Source organism: Hyperoodon ampullatus, assembly GCF_949752795.1.
Source record: "Hyperoodon ampullatus genome assembly, chromosome: 4".
In the NCBI taxonomy this organism is placed as follows: domain Eukaryota; kingdom Metazoa; phylum Chordata; class Mammalia; order Artiodactyla; family Ziphiidae; genus Hyperoodon; species Hyperoodon ampullatus.
Window position 1 is genome coordinate 143,924,916 of NC_136917.1, and position 17,420 is coordinate 143,942,335.

At 42.3% G+C, this 17,420-nt stretch overlaps 1 protein-coding gene across 1 annotated transcript in view; it reads right to left on the reverse strand.

The window, feature by feature from the left end:
- The window catches only part of OSMR (oncostatin M receptor), a gene marked incomplete at its 3' end in the record, with an annotated part of 40,816 nt that extends 24,553 nt beyond the window's left edge, over positions 1-16,263 (reverse strand). Inside the window, exons 1-3 of the mRNA XM_079702374.1 lie at positions 15,960-16,263; positions 6,765-6,937; positions 1,205-1,376 (exon numbers count right to left, since the gene is read on the reverse strand). Coding sequence (XP_079558500.1) covers positions 1,205-1,376; positions 6,765-6,937; positions 15,960-16,032 — 418 coding nt within the window. The 5' untranslated portion in view covers positions 16,033-16,263. The remainder of the gene's footprint in view (positions 1-1,204; positions 1,377-6,764; positions 6,938-15,959) is intronic.
- Positions 16,264-17,420: the final 1,157 nt, after the last annotated feature.

The window sequence follows — 17,420 nt, forward strand, 5'->3', positions numbered from 1 at the left end:
TGTTAAGTGTGTCTCTCAGCAATAGGATGTGATGGTTAAGAGAATGGCCCCTGGAGCCAGATTGTCCAGGTTAGAATTCTGATTCTACCACTTCGTGGCCTGATGACCTTGCATGGGATTTTTTTAAAGCTATCTGTGCCTCAGTCTCCTCATCTGTGACGTAGGGATAAGAATTATATGTATTTCATAGGGCTGATGTGAGGACGAAATTAATACATATAGTGCTGAAAGCAGTGACTAGAATGCAGATTTGATTCTATTATTAGTATTAAATTAATCATTGGGCCTCTCATGAGTTAACATGCTATCAGTTTGAATTAATAAATTTGCATAAACACTTAGCTAAGGGATGGTTCTCTTGACAGGAATTTCAGATAATCTGTCAACGTATATAGTTGAGAGCACCAAATGCCAGTGCTTTAAAACTAACCTATAGCTTAGCTGAAGCATAAGAAATTGTGCAAAATGCTAAATTTTGATAACAAAATAATCAAAATTAAGAGATATTTTAATAATTAAACATAATTATCCATGATCTCATTATCCACGATCTCTCTCATAATTATCCATGGTCTCAAATGAAGAACTGCTTCCAGTTTTCCATATTTCCCTCCCTTGTCTCTACATTAGGGGTTGACAAGCTATGGCCCATGGGCCAATTCCAGACACCATCTGTTTTTGTAAATAAAGTTTTATTGGAACACAACCACTCATTCATTTACACTCTGCCTATGACTGCTCCCATGCTAGAATGGCAGAGTTGAATAGTCATGATAGAGAATGTAGGGTTGTAAAACCTAAAGTATTTCCTATCTTGCCCTTTACAGAAAAAGCTTCCCAAATTCTGCTCTAGATGAATACACATTTTGTGTTGTTCTAATAAAAACATATGTACAATTTATGTCCTGCTTTGTTCACTTAGCATTCTATAATGCACACACTTCACACCTATGGAAAATGAATACTAAATTGTCTGAATTTGCATAATTACCTCAATGAATAAATTCAGAGGGAAAATCCTTAGACCTCTGTCTCCTGGTGGCAAGTTTCACACCCATGCTTTTTAGACCCAATAGGAGCCAAAGAAAAATAATGCTGGTGTCTACCCAGAGTTTCTCAACAGGGATTTCCACTATTTGACTACTGGTCCCCGAGAAATACTAGATAGTAAACCCCTTCACTCTTTTATCCCCTCACTTCTTACCATCTTCTTCCTCCCATGAACTCCAGTTGCTCCAGATCCCTGGCTTGGGAATTCTGGCGTCATCCACCATACTCCTCATTCTTATAAAGTGTGCTGCACATTCCAGAGGGAGCTCAGATTCCCAGCTCCAATGCAGGACTTGGTTCCACTTCACAGAGGTGCTGTAGTTCTCCTAGAAATAAAGAGAAAAACTTGGAAACACATAGCCGTGCAGTCCTGGGAAATGGCTTGGCTGGACTTATCCCAAAGCACACACCTAAGAGTCCACTGTAACTCCAGGATATGGACAAGTGCAGTCTATTCCCAGCCAGCCAGCTCCTGAGCTCTGACGGCCCAGCAAGGAACCAGCCTTGGCCTCCTGCCTTTCAAAAACTTGGCTCCCAACCCCTCTGGGCCTCCAATTCCAGAGGGCTCCAGTGAGAGAGAAAACAGAAGCTACTGGAGTCTTGGGGGAAACGATCAGAGAAAGAAGTTGTGCACACAGTGCTGGTCACAAGAGCGTGCTAAGAAGATTCTTACACACTAGAGAATTAATTGAGGCGCCCTTTTAAAAATAAGCAAGATTGATGAGAATTTTCTAATATTCATCAGATCAAGTCGGCCAAATCTCAGTAGAGCTGGCAGTCCTTCATGGTTCCCAGGAATTCCACTGTCTCCCAGAAGTCAACAGATGGCTCCCAATGATTGCTTTGGTTTTTGTCTCTTGTCTTTTCAGATACGGTGGCCACGTGGACCATCCCCCCTCCCTTGAGCTCCAACCTTCAGAATCTTTAGTCCCCAGAGATGTCAACCACATGGCAACGCCCTACACCGTGCTCTTGGGAAGCTTGTCCAAGTTGTACTGTAATTTGTTTTTCCTGCACAGCTTTTAGTCTTAATCTTTCTAAGACAGTGGTATTGTCATTCTTTAACGCAATAAACTTCAACAGCTCCTTCTACACCTGACCCTGTTGTCCAAGGCCATTTACAGTATGACTCCAACTGCCTCTCCTTTGCAGGACTCCTGTCTCCAGACACAGTGGTCCGCCCCACACTTCTGGAAGAGTTGTATGCTTTACTCCTCAGTACTTGCTCACGCAGCACCTGGTTTCGTGTCCCCAACTCTCCCTCTGAATTGGGAATCAGTCCCAACCTTCAAGCCCCTGTTATACCCCATCTTCTTCATGAAGTCTTTCTTGCTCTTTCCTCTGGTTTCCTCCCATCCCCACCCCTGCCCGAGCTCCCCTGCATACTGGGGGTAGTTGGTGGCATGTCATCTGTGGTTATGCCACTGACTCAAGTATGGCACCCAGAAAGCGGGGACTGGGCTTCATTCTTCTTCGTGGACCATAGCCCCAGGCACCCATGCTTTCAGTGGGCCCCTCCAGGACGCCTGCTTTCTGCACCCACAGCTGGGAGACAGGGACAAAAAAAACTTTGCCCTTCCTGGGGAAAACTGAGTCTGCATCCATTTTTCTTAGGGCCAATGGCAAGTCCTACAGTGAAGAGGAGGGGGGCAGCACACACGTCACACACAACCAGACTCGGAGGCCTTCCTCCACCTGTGCCTTCCCCTCCCCAGGCCGCCAACCTTAAACAGTGGCCTCGGCCGTACCAAACACAGCCCCGGAAGGAGAAGCACTTCGTCCACCTGAAAGGCATCTAGTCATGCACGTCCTTTCTCACGCTAAGCAGAACTCCCATTTGTAAAACATTTCTATTATTTCAGCTTATTGTATTCCTTTATCCCTAGATTACAAAACATACTTTTTTAACTGCAAGTTCTGTGGTCCTGATCCATGCAACTTTTACTATTTAATATGAACGATCGCAGGTACCTTTTCTTAATTATTATTTAAGAACCAATACCAAAATAAATAAATAAATAAAAGGAACTCTGTCAGTCCTGGTGACCTCGCTGTAATGTCAACAAGCCGCCGGCTGGATTTTGCCTCCCCCATCTCTTGGGAATCAGCCACTTCTCTTGTCACCACGGTCACCCCCCACTCCAGGCCCCTCTCCTCTGGACCGACCCCACTGCTTGCTTCCAACTGGTCACACTTCACCTCCTCCAGTTCTCCCATCTTCTCTCCACTGTGTAGCCAGAGTGAGCTTTCTTTAAGGCTTCCAATCAGAGCTCATCACTCCGCTTCTCACTGCTCCCTGGATAGAAAACAGCAGCTGGGCATGACCCTCGGTGTGTGTGTGTGGTCTAGCCCTGTCCTGCCCACCCCACATGTCCCGTGCTTTCAGGCCTGAGAGCTCCCAGCCCCTTCCACTCAGGGCCTCTGCTCACCCCAGCTGGATCTTGCTGGGACATTCCTCTTCACGCTCCATGCTAAATTAGCTTCTAATCTTCTTTCCTACTTTGGCTCCAACTGCCCTGACTCCAAGGTGCTGCAGAAGGTCAGGCCTAATCTCACCCCACAGCCCCGTGTCAGCGACCTGCACTCCTCACGCCTAGGATGCTCTGAACTGTGCGATTCTCTCCTTATTTTTGCTCAGTGCTCACAGCCCCAGGCCTGGAATAATACCTGGACCTGAGCCCACAGTCTAAAACTATGTGCTAAAGGATTTCACCAGTTCATTAATATGCAGTGAGCTCTGTTTTTCCCAGACACCCTTTGTGTGGATTCTGTCTAACCACAAGTTGTGCTTTGTGGTCTTTATAGGCCTGTTGTGGAGGAGATAAAACTTGCGCTGAATGCATCAATTCAGCAACTTTTAAAAATGTGATGACTGTGTCTGGGCTGTTTTCATTCATCGAAGTGGCAAGTTTAATTTGGCCCTGGCAGACATTAGTATGTTATAAAAAACTGGCATTTACACAGAAGTCCAACTGAGGTCACTGACTGGTTCCTGAGAAGTGAGCTCATCCCTCGCTGACTCACGCTCCAGGCCCCCATCCAAGCTTGAGCTGTTACTCTACTCTGCCTTCTCCTGCCATTGATGGAACCATAAATTTAGCAAATGGCTGGAAAGGCTGCGGGCAGAACCCTAGCCAGGGTGAGAGCACGTAGTGCAGCTTGAGTGGCCAGTGCCAGCCAGGAGGCAGCTCAGAGTCCCCGGTCCAGCTGTGACAGCCTCGGTCAAGATGCTTTTCCTTTGGCTTGTTTGGGAACAAAACAAGTCTGAGGCATGAGTGAGGGTGCATTACAGGGACCTGCCCTGTGAAAGGGAGATTACGGTCCAGACGGAAGCGACCTCTCTCAGCTGCTTTGTCTGACCCTTAACTGGAGGGGGACCTTATGCCTGTCCTTGACTTCAGGCCTGAGAGGTTCAGACAAGGGCTTCTCTTGGCGTCATCTGTTCTGGGACACGTGGAGACTGATGACCTGGGAAGACTGCATGTGGCTGTCACCCTGTGGGGGGCCCAGGGCTCCAGCCAGAAACAGCTTCCTTGAGAGGGGCAGTTCCCTCCTCTGGTGTGGCAGGTCCTACACCACCCTACCCCAGCAGGAAAAGGGAGAGTTCTCTGTGGATATGGTCAGGGTGAGGCCGTCTCAGTGTTTCTTAAATTGTCCCCTCAGTGTTGTTCTGTGTGTCCTGGACTTTCTCAACTGTGCTGTAAACAATTCAAGGTCAAAGGTGTTTTTTCTTTTCCTGTTCCTGACATCTGGCATAGGCAGGTATGATCATCTTTTGTCAAATGAATAAATGACAGAAAAAAGAAGAAGAAGAAGAAAAAAAAAAGCAGGACCACAAACCTCTCTGTGCCTTAGTTTTCTCCTCTGTTGGGATCAGGCTGGCCTGGGTGTTATGGGGACCGTATAACCGACTAGGCAAAACTCTACCCTCAAACATCTCCAGCCTTGATAGGTTACACAAGGAGGTTTCACTAGCGGCTTTACCTTGAAAAGAGAACTACCTGAATCAAAGGTGTAAACAGATACGAACAGCTGTCTGTTCACATGTTGCTATTATTTTCTCTACTATGAAAGCAGAAAGAACTGTCTTTTAGAAAAATAAAGAATGCGATCAACTTAGTCTATGGTTAATGTTACTTTCGCTAATGGTGTTAAGTGCTAGTTTTTCCACGAATTCCTCCAGCTCTTCTCTCAAATTTCTTTTCCTTAGATAATTCTTAGCCTCAATATGACCTCTGCTCGATGTTGTACTGGGTCCAAATCAACAACCAGTGTATCCATCAACAATACAAAAAATATGAAAATACAAAAATTATTAGCATGAGGGGGATGGTGGGAAGATGGGCTGGCGGTGGGGAGGGAACAGCTGTACATAGGCATTGCTGTGTTTAAAGTCAGAACACCAGGGAACACAATGCAGGTGCTTCTTGGATCTGTGTCTCCTGGCCTGCAGAACTAACAAACTCCAAATAAACTAACTTTGGCCTCAAAAAAAACCAAAAAACAAAAAGCAAAAAGCAACACCGAACAACTCTCATGGTGGGAAGCTGCGTTTTGAGGGGTGGAATTCTAGACCTGGTATCAATCCTAAATCAACAGTCAGAATGATATTTAACTTAGGCCACTCACTCAGATCTCAAAGGCAGTGATGGATAAGGAAAGTAACTGGAGCCTTTAAAGCTAGTAGCCTTTATGCTTCACTAAAGGAACTAACCACCTGGCTCCCTGTACTCACGCCTCCAGCGCCTGAGAGAAGAGTGGCCATCCACTAGCAAACGGAGGTCCCCAGTAATGACACAGCCCTATGTTGTCCTTCCCTCCATGCATATTCTCTGTTCCCTTCAGCGGGAAAATATTTCACTCTCCTTCAACATCCCATGCTAATAAAGGATCATGATGTGGGCATAGATTATTAAGGTTCCCTGCACCATAAATGGTAATTGAAAGAAACTACCAAAGTTTGTAAAGCAATTATACTCCAAGAAAGATGTTAGGAAAAAAAAAACAAACTACCAAAGTGCCCCAATGCACTAGATGGGGAAACATCAGGCAAAACAGACACAACCATGATTTAAACCAGACAAGTGAAAAATCGATCCCAAATAATTCAAAGGCAAAAAGTGTGTGAAATTCAAGACTTTCTTAATTTAATTTGTTGTAGAAAAAGCCACATATGAGGCAACAAAGGATACTGTAAGTTACTCTCCAACATGGCCCATGGAGAACCTCTTTGCTGATTAGGACAGAAAATGCTAGAATTGTTTATTCCTTGCATCTCAGCATAGCATTAGTAAAGAAACTGCCTGCGAGCCACAGTGGCATGAAAAATGTTGCCAAACTCTTACATCTGATTTAGGAAGATCTCTGGTGGACAGGGAAGGAAGAAGGAAGAGGAATAAGGTGGTTGACCTTCATGGATTTTTGGAATCATGGAATTCACATGGACAGACCCCAACAGCTTCCACAGGGAACAGAGCAGAACTGAGAAAATGATGTGATTCATAGCATAGCCCATCCAACCTACCAAACCAAAATTGTCATTTACTTTGTCCTGGACCCTCTTAACTAAAAACACAGAAATGCAATTATTTAGGACAACTATTCTGAGTTGCCCAAATATTTCCATATTGGGATTTGGGGGGATGTTATAAAAGACAAAACACAGTGTCAGAAAAGGATTTTTTAAATATTGAGCCAAAAAGAAAAATACTTACCACCCAGATGACATTGGACGTTTTAAATCTACTGATCTGTATCTGAAAAACCATTTTCAATTCCTGATGATAAGCGAGGCTGTGGACAGTCCATTGTAAATGCAAACACTGACATGTAGAATTGACAGAAACTTTCAGTGATTCAGGAGTTAATGGTAAAGGTTCAGACCAGACTGAAAGGCCAAAATAAGATATGAAATAACATTTAATAGGAGTATGATTGAATAGTCACAGATAATTAAACTGTTCAATATCATCATTGTTTAGCTGTGGAAATTATTGCTCATGTATACATTCTAGAATTAGACACTTTGAAAACCTGGAGGGAATTCAGAAATCACTCAGCAGATAAAGAAATTAAGCCCTAGATGAATGAAATGACTTGCTCAATGATACACAGCAAATTAATAAATTGATAAACAGTTTCACAAGACAAAAGGATACTCTATAAAACAATCTAAATGGTTCAGAAATTTGTAATAAGGCTGAATAAAGAAAGAGGACTTTTTGCTATAAATTTCATAGTTCTGGACATCTAAAATGAAAGTTTTCTTTTTGGAAGTCAATATTTCATAGTTTATTAAGTAGCTATAAAGTGATAGCAAGTTCCATCTCTAGACATTATTGCTTAAATCTCAATGCACTGAACTTAAAACACCTCTGGCAAGAATTCACTGGACTCTTTGGATGAGACTAGGCACTTAGTGTGAAATAAAATAATTGTTACAAGGTTTCTAGCTCAAGGAAGGAACCTACCTGGAGAGATACAACAGGCTCATAAGAAGTAATGAGTCATTGCAAGTTTAGAATATTTAGTGGTGTGATAGAGTCTGTCAAAGAGTAGAGATTCAAACATGAAACAGATTTGCTGAGTTCAGTGAGCTAGGAAACAGCCCAGAGACAGGATGGGGCCTGGTGGAGTGAGTGAAATCACTGCTAATTCTTGGAGAAGAACAAAGCACCACTTTTTACATAAGCAGAGGAAATGCCGTACAGATTCAAAAGGAATTGTGTATTGCCGAATCAACTGGTTTCACTCCCTTCTGAGGGAGTCTAAAGTAAACTGGGAATGGTGCAAAGGTACTGAAAAGATTAAAACTGTATAGATAAAAACAACTGGTAATTGATGGTCCATGGTGGAGCAGGTATCATCTTTTCAGCATTCATTTTTCTAGTTCTTTGGGGGTTTCCCCTAGTGATCTGAGACCCTCTGGCACTTAGTTTAAAAGGCAAGAGAGTATGTTCTTTTGAGAATAAAAATGGAAAGAATCTCTAATACTGGAAAAAATGTTCCAAAACTGCCATTCTACATGTGCTGTTTTTCTCACAGAGAGGTAAAAATAACAGCGACAACAAGATTGAACACGTACTATTTACCAGGCACAGTGCTAGGTGCTTTACATATGTTGTCTCGTGTAATGCCCACTGTAAAACTCAGACAGTGATTTTTTATAGATGGGGAAACTAAAGTTCAGTAAGCTTAAATGATTTACACAAAGCTATATGGGATTTAAGTATAGATCTCTCTAATACCAAAACCTTGCTCCCCTTTATTGCACTGCCCCCCAACTGTTAAGGCAGGAGCATCTTGCCCAATCAAAGGTCACATGGAATGGAATGTCTGAGAAGTGTGCTTCATGGCTCCCACCATGTCCTGCTAAACTCAGGATACAGATGATAAGGACGGGGCTCTGGACCCAGCCAGATAAGCTGAGAAGCATTCACGGTAGATATAAGCATGAAGTTTTTCATGTGAATGGTCCACATGGTAGACAGGTTCATGATCCAAGCAAAGCATTAGCCTCAGAATTTATTTTTAAAAATCTCAGAAAATTCATTCTATGAAAGTTAGGTTAACAAGAGTGTCCATAAAATCCAAGTTATTAGCCATCAATGACTATCTTCCCCAAAAGATACCCATCCTTTGTAATATTTTGTAAGGCGGTGCTGGGGATGGCTGGGGTACCAATTAAAATCTCAGTATGGACTCCCATGACCTTGGATTTGGCAGTGGGTCCTTAGATATGACATGAAAGCATGAGCCAAAAAAGAAAAAATAGATAAATTGAACTCCATCAAACTTAAAAACTTTTGTGCATCAAAGGACATTGTCAAGAAGGTGAAAAAAAACTAAGAATGGGAGAAAATATTTGCAAATCACTTATCTAGCATCCAGAATATATAAAGAACCCTTACAACTCAACAACTAAAAGACAAACAACTCAATTTAAAAAATGGGCAAATGACTTGAATGGGCATTTCTCCAAAGAAGATGTACAAATGATGAAAAAGCACATGAAAAGATGCTCAACATCATTAGTCATTAAGGAAATGCAAATCAAAACCATAATGAGATACTATCTTACACTCACAGGATGGCTATAATTTTTAAAATGGAAATAAGCATTGGTGAGGATGTGGAGAAATTAGAACCTTTGTACATTGCTGGTGGGGATGTAAAATGGCTTTAGCACTGTAGAAAACATTTTGGAAGTTCTTCAAAGAGTTAAAATCACCATATGACCCAACAATTCCATTCCTAGGTATATATCCCAAAGAATTGAAAGTAGAGACTCAAATACTTGTACACAAATGTTTGTAGCAGCACTATTCACAATAGCTAAAAGGTGGCAACAACCCAAATGTCCATCAGCAGATGACTGGATGAACAAAGTGTGGTATATACATTCGATGGAATAAGGAATGATACATGCTACAAATTAGGCAAACCTTGAAAACATTACACTAAGTGAAAGAAGCCAGATATAAAAGGTTTCATATACATAGTATGATTCAATTCATATGAAATATCCAGAATAGATAAATCCATAAAGAGATAAAGCATACTGATGGTTGCCAGGGGCTGAGGGAGGGAGGAATAGGGGATAATTGCTTAATGATTACAGGGTTTCCGTTGGGGATAATAAAAACGTTTTGGAACTATATAGAGGTGGTAATTGCAAAACATATTAAATGTACTAAATGTCAAAGATTTGTCCACTTTAACCATAAACTGATTAATATCGTAATGTGAATTTCACCTCAATAAAAATTATTTTTAAAATATACATGATTGGGCTTCCGTGGTGGCGCAGTGGTTGAGAGTCTGCCTGCCGATGCAGGGGACACGGGTTTGTGCCCCGGTCCGGGAGGATCCCACATGCCGCGGAGCGGCTGGGCCTGTGAGCCATGGCCACTGAGCCTGCATGTCCGGAGCCTGTGCTCCGCAACGGGAGAGGCCACAGCAGTGAGAGGCCCGTGTACCACAAAAAAACCAAACATATATATATATATATATATATATATATATATATATATATATATATACATGATCATGATAAAAATGTTCAAATAATACAGAAATTGCATCCCCAGCATCCTACCAACTCCACTCTCACTCCATTGCCAAGTTCAAATCATGTATGTTTTTCTTGACTTTTTTCCATACACTTAAAAAAATCATATTGAACTATGCACTCCATTTTATATTTTTTAAAGTACTTATATTATTTTTTAAAAGCTATAAAGAGAAGTAAAACTAAAATGTTAACAGTCATTTCTGGATGGTGAGGTTGAGTGATTTTAACTTTCTTTTTTATGCTTTTCTGTACTTTACGAATGTTCATTAGAAAACACGTATTACTTTCAGAACCATAAAATATGCTAGTTTTTTTCAACATCTTCATTGGAGTATAATTGCTTTACAATGGTGTGTTAGTTTCTGCTGTATAACAAAGTGAATCAGCTATATGTATACATATATCCCCATATCCCCTCCCTCTTGCGTCTCCCTCCCTCCCAGCCTCCCTATCCCACCCCTCTAGGTGGTCACAAAGCACTGAGCTGATCTCCCTGTGCTATGCAGCTGCTTCCCACTAGCTATCTATTTTACATTTGCCACTCTCTCACTTCATACCAGCTTACTCTTCCCCCTCCCTGTGTCCTCAAGTCCATTCTCTACCTTTGCGTCTTTATTCCTATCCTGCCCCTAGATTCTTCAGAACCTTTTCTTTTTAGATTCCATATATATGTGTTAGCATATGGTATTTGTTTTTCTCTTTCTGACTTACTTCACTCTGTATGACAGACTCTAGGTCCATCCACCTCATTACAAATAACTCAATTTCGTTTCTTTTTATGGCTGAGTAATATTCCATTGTATATATGTGCCACATCTTCATTATCCATTCATCTGTTGATGGATGCTTAGGTTGTTTCCATCTCCTGGCTATTGTAAATAGAGCTGCAATAAACACTGTGGTACATGACTCTTTTTTTTTTTTTTTTTTTTTTTGCGGTACGCAGGCCTCTCACTGCTGTGGCCTCTCCCTTTGTGAAGCACAGACTCCGGACGCACAGGCTCAGCGGCCATGGCTCACGGGCCCAGCCGCTCTGCGGCATGTGGGATCTTCCTGGACCGAGGCAAGAACCCGTGTCCCCTGCATCGGCAAGCGGACTCTCAACCACTGCACCACCAGGGAAGCCCAACATGACTCTTTGAATTATGGTTTTCTCAGGGTATATGCCCAGTAGTGGGATTTCTGGGTCATATGGTAGTTCTATTTTTAGATTTTTAAGGAACCTCCATACTGTTCTCCATAGTGGCTGTATCAATTTACATTCCCACCAACAGGGCAAGAGTATTCCCTTTTCTCCACACCCTCTCCAGCATTTATTGTTTGTAGACTTTTTGATGATGGCCATTCTGACCTATGTGAAGTGATATCTCGTTGTAGTTTTGATTTGCATTTCTCTAATGATTAGTGATGTTGAGCATCCTTTCATGCGTTTGATGGCAATCTGTATATCTTCTTTGGAGAAATGTCTATTTAGGTCTTCTGCCCATTTTTGGATTGGGTTGTTTGTTTTTTTGATATTGAGCTTAATATGCTAGATTTTAAAAGAAATATTAAGATATCTGGTTCACTTCACTACGATGACACTGCAGAATGCATAATTTAGTCTTCTAAATTTACACCAAAAGGCTGAGCCGCAGTTATCTTCCAGTTTTATTCCCCACTGAAAGTTAATAAATTGGCATTCTTTTTTTTTTGTTTTTTTTTTTTGCAGTACGCGAGCCTCTCACTATTGTGGCGTCTCCCGTTGCAGAGCACAGGCTCCAGACGTGCAGGCTCAGCGGCCATGGCTCACGGGCCCAGCTGCTCCGCAGTATGTGGGATCTTCCCAGACCTGGGCACGAATCAGTGTCCCCTGCATCGGCAGGTGGACTCTCAACCACTGAGCCACCTGGGAAGCCCAATAAATTGGCATTTTGATTCTTAACGAGTTTGGGCAGAGTGAATCATTTAACAGGCCCTATTCACTCAAAGGTAAATGAAGTAAGTTGGAATTCCTGAATGCTCAAAGCCCAAACATGGTGGTCACCTTCTATTGTTATTTGGCTAGAGGTTTTATCTCCTTTGTGAATAAAATGTCTCAATTCTCTAGTTAGAGGCAACAGCTGTTATTCATTTTCTCCCTAAACCTGTGTCTTCCAAGCCTAATACAGTGAACTAGAGGGAGATGAAGAGATGAAAGGGCAGATCCCTTATGGAACGGGGGAAGTTGTTTTAGTAGCCGTGGAGCCATCAGCACCAGGGAAGCAGGGTGCATGCAAAGTCACCCCACCTTTCCTAGCCCTCATTTCATCTTGCCTGTATGGTCGTTCGTTGCTGTCAGTCTCACTCTAGATTCAAATCTCCTGGAGGACACAGGCGGAGGCTTATGCACTTTGAACGTACTCTTGTCCCCAGAACTTGGCATGACGTCTTACCCGCAGCAGATGCGGATCTCAAATGACAGAGATCCAGCATCACCATGATATCAAGTGCCTGTCTGACCAGCAGCCCCTCACTAATAATTCGTCCTTCCTGGCACTCTCTTCTCCCCAGGGCTGCTTTTCCCACCCAGCGTGTGAGCCCTGATCTCAGTGTGCTGTCATAGCCTGTTCTGTGTTTGTCTCTCCACAGACTGTGAGCTGAACACGGGTGGGACTGAGTCTTACTCAGCTCGCTGGAACCGTAACGTACTTCCCATGGTATAGACACTCTGTGGCTGCTGGTTGAATGAGTGAGTCACCTACAAGTATCAACTTTACTTCTGGAAGCTCTAGAAGGCTGCCATATGATGCTTTAGACAAAAGGGGAATTCTTTATATTGACATATGCTCTTGGTGAGTGTTGAGTGACTCAGGTACTTGAGAGACAGCAGTCAGAAATAACTGGGTGGAAAGCAATCTAGGACATCCTTGGGAAATAGCAGGAAATGCCGAGGGAAAGTCAGAGAGATAAAGGGACCTTGGGGATTATTCAGTCCAATCCCAATGTTTTTCAGATGAGGAAATTGAAACTAAGAAAAGGGGAGTGACTTTCCCAAGGCCACACAACCCAACCAGAATCCAGGGCTCTTGGCCCAACTCTTTAATTTATAACGCTGTTCTGGAGTGTGGCCAAAAAGGGCAGGCTTGGAATCAGACAGACCTAGATCTAGTCACAGACTGTCCTCCTATTTTCCCCAACCTGTTTCTCTGTCTGGTCCCAACAACACTACTTAAGGAAATAAACTGTGGCCCATTTGTAAGATGGGATACTATGCAGCCATTAAATATAATGTTATTTCTAGAAAAACTTTTAACATCAAAGGTAAAAACTCTCATCTTATATTGTATTAATTATTTTGATAAGTATATACGAAAGTAAACTTATTAAAGTATATATACTTTACTTGTTTAATAATTTACCTGTATATACTTTAATAAGTATATATAGTATAACTTCATAGTATATATATTATTTACATATAATATATATACTTTATACTATATATACTATAATACTATATATACTATAATAAGTATATATACTTTACACTAGTTATACTTCAATAAGTATACTTTATATATAAACTTTATACTATATACACTTATTAAAGTATGTATAGTATAAATACTCCCAGTGTACATATAGTATAATTTTACCTCTATAAAAAAAACCCTACACATTTATATCTCTTTCTCTGTCTGTGCATACATACACACAAGAGCCTGGAAGAAAATACATCCAAATGCTAGTCATGATCTCTGGCTGATGGAGAGTAAGCCTAGGGCCGACAGGAAGTGAGCCTTGGCTCTGTCTCATCGGACAGGAGGAGCTAGGTTACCTGAAAGGAAGTCTCAGGCCTGAGCCTGGCTGGGTGATTGAATGAGAAGCCCACTGGTTTGAGTGGACATTTAGTAGGTATTGGGTCAGGTGCAGCAGAAATTGAGACAAGAAATCCAAGCAGTTAAGGTGAGGACAAAGCAGGATCACTTCGCAAAGCGGACATGCTTAACTGAGAAAGCTGGAAGCAGAAACAAAGATTGGTGGAGAGAAAAACAGGTAAATGCAAGTCTGATCTAAATAAAGGAAGCTGAAAGGGTGAGCAGCAGAGCTTGCCCTGAGAGCAGAGTCCCTTGTAAGTAGAAGGCTCACAGTAAACAGTTGTCAGATCAGACATTGAGACTTCACTAGGGAAGTGAGCTGGGCCAAAAGCTTAGGGTTAAACACCTGGATTCTCTAGAAAGCCTGGAGTTGGGGCCCTGGGTCCGTCTGGGAATCAGGAGCTGTAACTGAGCCTAGACATTCTTAGGGTACAGACCACCCACTCAGCCCCAGTGTGTCATGCTTAGATTTTAGCAAGTAAGATCGATGGAGTGAGGGGTATCAATACTACAAAAGAGGGGTCCTCCTCATTTCCACCTTTCAGCTCCAGATTATGGAAGAAACCAACAATCAAACTATGATTTTTTTTTTTTTTTTTTTTTTGCGGTACGTGGGCCTCTCACTGTCGTGGCCTCTCCCGTTGCGGAGCACAGGCTCCGGACGCACAGGCTCAGCGGCCATGGCTCACGGGCCCAGCCGCTCCGCGGCATGTGGGAGCTTCCCGGACCGGGGCACGAACCCGTGTCCCCTGCATTGGCAGGCGGACTTTTAACCACTGTGCCACCAGGGAAGCCCCAAACTATGATTTTTAAGAACCCGTAAAAGTAGCAGCTTCTCATGTGCCCTGAACCTAATAAAAAACTAAACCCAGACCTAAAGAATATCAGACGGAGAATTGAGCTCTTATCAGAACAAAATCTTCCTTTTATTTCCAAATAGCTTATCACAGAGTTTCAAGGGAAATGGAAAAGTTCTATGGATATTTCTTGCAAACATCATTTTCATGAATCCATGGACAGGAATTGTGTGAGTAATTATTAAGAGCATATGCCTGTACCCTCTGGTACAAAGGGAGTATACAGCAAAGAATAAATGCAGAAAGAGGAAAAGGTAAAGCTTTATAAAATACAAGTAAAAGCAACACAAACTTTATAAACCCATAGAAACTCTCTCAAGTTTGAATCTGTCTTCAAATTGGCTCAAAGTGATAAAATATCCATAAACATTTTAATGGTGTTGAATTCTTATTGACTTTATTTACGAAGTTGATTTATGGCCAAATACCTTCACTGTGGGAGTAGCTAAGAGACAAATACTATTTCTTTACCCATAAACAGCATTTCAGCACTTAGCATATTATCTTGCAGGTAACAGCCTCTCAACGAACGCAGTTGTGAGACATCCCAACTTGCTCTAACCTTGCTGCCGACACTGGACACATAACCTATCTCTACCCAGCAAGTTTAGAAGGAACTCCTCTGGCAATGGCCATGGACCATATATTGATCATGACATTTTCTGGGATTAGATTCACTGACAAGTTACCATTGACCAGGAAATCAAGGTTAAGGTATAGCTTACTCCACTGACCAGGAAATCAAGGTTAAGGTATAGCTTATCCCACTGACCAGGAAATCAAGGTTAAGGTATAGCTTGCCCCATTGACCGGGAAGTCAAGGTTAAGGTATAGCTTGCTCCATTGACCTGGAAATCAGGGTTAAGGTATAGCTTGCTCCATTGACCGGGAAATCAAGGTTAAGGTATAGCTTACTCCATTGACCGGGAAATCAAGGTTAAGGTATAGCTTACTAAAATGAGTCATCAAGATCAGGAAGCTCAAGACTAAGGTAATCACTGCTACTTACCAATTCCAAGTAATTTTCAAAGAAAAATGACCTGTTGATTTTTCTCCAAAGTACCTGTCACCTTGTTTTTTTTTCCCCTAGGTGATTTTTTTTTTTTTTTTTTTTTTTTTACTGTTCCTTCCACTTCTTACCTTCACTTTCATAAGTTCTCAAGGACAGCAACACCAAGAGGAATGTTGTCTGAAAAACTGCAAAGAGAGCCATAGGTTCTGGTTTTCTGAAAAAGATAAATTGCAAAGAAGGGAAATTTTATTTAATTTTAGCTGTGAGCAAGTTTCTTTGAACCACCTGCGGAAGATGATGGCATTAAGGCTCCCGTTCTTCTCTCCTCCTTATGTCCATACGCCCGTCACTGTGAATTTGGAGTCCCACCTCGCCCCACAATGAGTCAATTTCCCTGCTCCATCTGACTTGCTTTGGCCCGTAAATGAGGCAGAAGTGATGGTATGACAGCTTGGAGCCTAGGCCTCAAGAGACTTTATGTATTTCTGCTTGCTCTTTTGTGTTTCCACCTTTGGCATGAAAAGAGCATTTCTGGGCTATTCTATTAGACCCAGGAGGAGGACAAGCAACATGAGGCAGAGTTGAGCCCCTGAGTTGCTCCAGCAGGGGCCAGCCTCGGTCAGCCAGCAGCTGGCCACGCCCCAGCCCAGAGAAGCTGTTCCCAGATGTGCCATGAGTCTTTGTGGCAAGAGATAATGATCCACCAATCTCTTCAAACCAAGCAAAGGTTGGTGAAGAAAGATAAAGCAGAGAAACAAAAGTTAAATATTAAAAAAACGGTCACAGTCTCAGAAGAGCTACATTTGAATGAATTCCTCGTGGGGGAGTCATCTCCACTCTTCCCTGTCTCCCTCCTTAAAATGTCACCTGAGAGAAATGAGCACTTGCCACTGACAGAGACAGGCAGAGTTTCATTGTTCAAGATACTTTCCGGTTTTCCTTGCCTTAGAATAGGGTTGTGAACTACAGGTCAAGGAGCTTCACTGACTCATCAGGTCCTCAGACCATTGGACAATCCGAGGGCACAAAGAATAAGCCTGGATGGCCTCAAGAAGGCTAATATGTTCTTCATTTCATAATAAATGTTTAGTCAGGGGAAGTACTGAATTTCACTTTTCTACTTCAAACTCTGACTTATCATGGAGAGAAGCAAAGAAAAATTCAGTCATCTTTTGCCTCCATCTAGTCCCCTTGGGCTTCATCAAAAGCTCAAAATTCCATGAACCAGATCACTCATTTTCACTGCCCACACCCTCCATTTATTTCCTTTAAATGGCATTTTACAAGAAATGGGGACGACAGTGAAGACAGGAAGAGGGTAAACCAAACCATTCAATGACTTTGGGGTGGTCAAACCTGCTTACGTAGGAGCACAAGTCTGCAAATGACAGCTTTACTTCCTGATTCTTTAAGCACTGCTTTCTGCTACTTCAATTTTTCGCAACAGGTCATCCATACCACACTAAAGTCTCTACTGGCAACTTCAGATAGGTTCCTATTACAACTGCATATCAAAGCCAGGGGAAAACCAACTCAAGAGAAAAGATCTTCTGCTGAGAACCAAAGGGGAGGCAAAGGAAAATGGCACA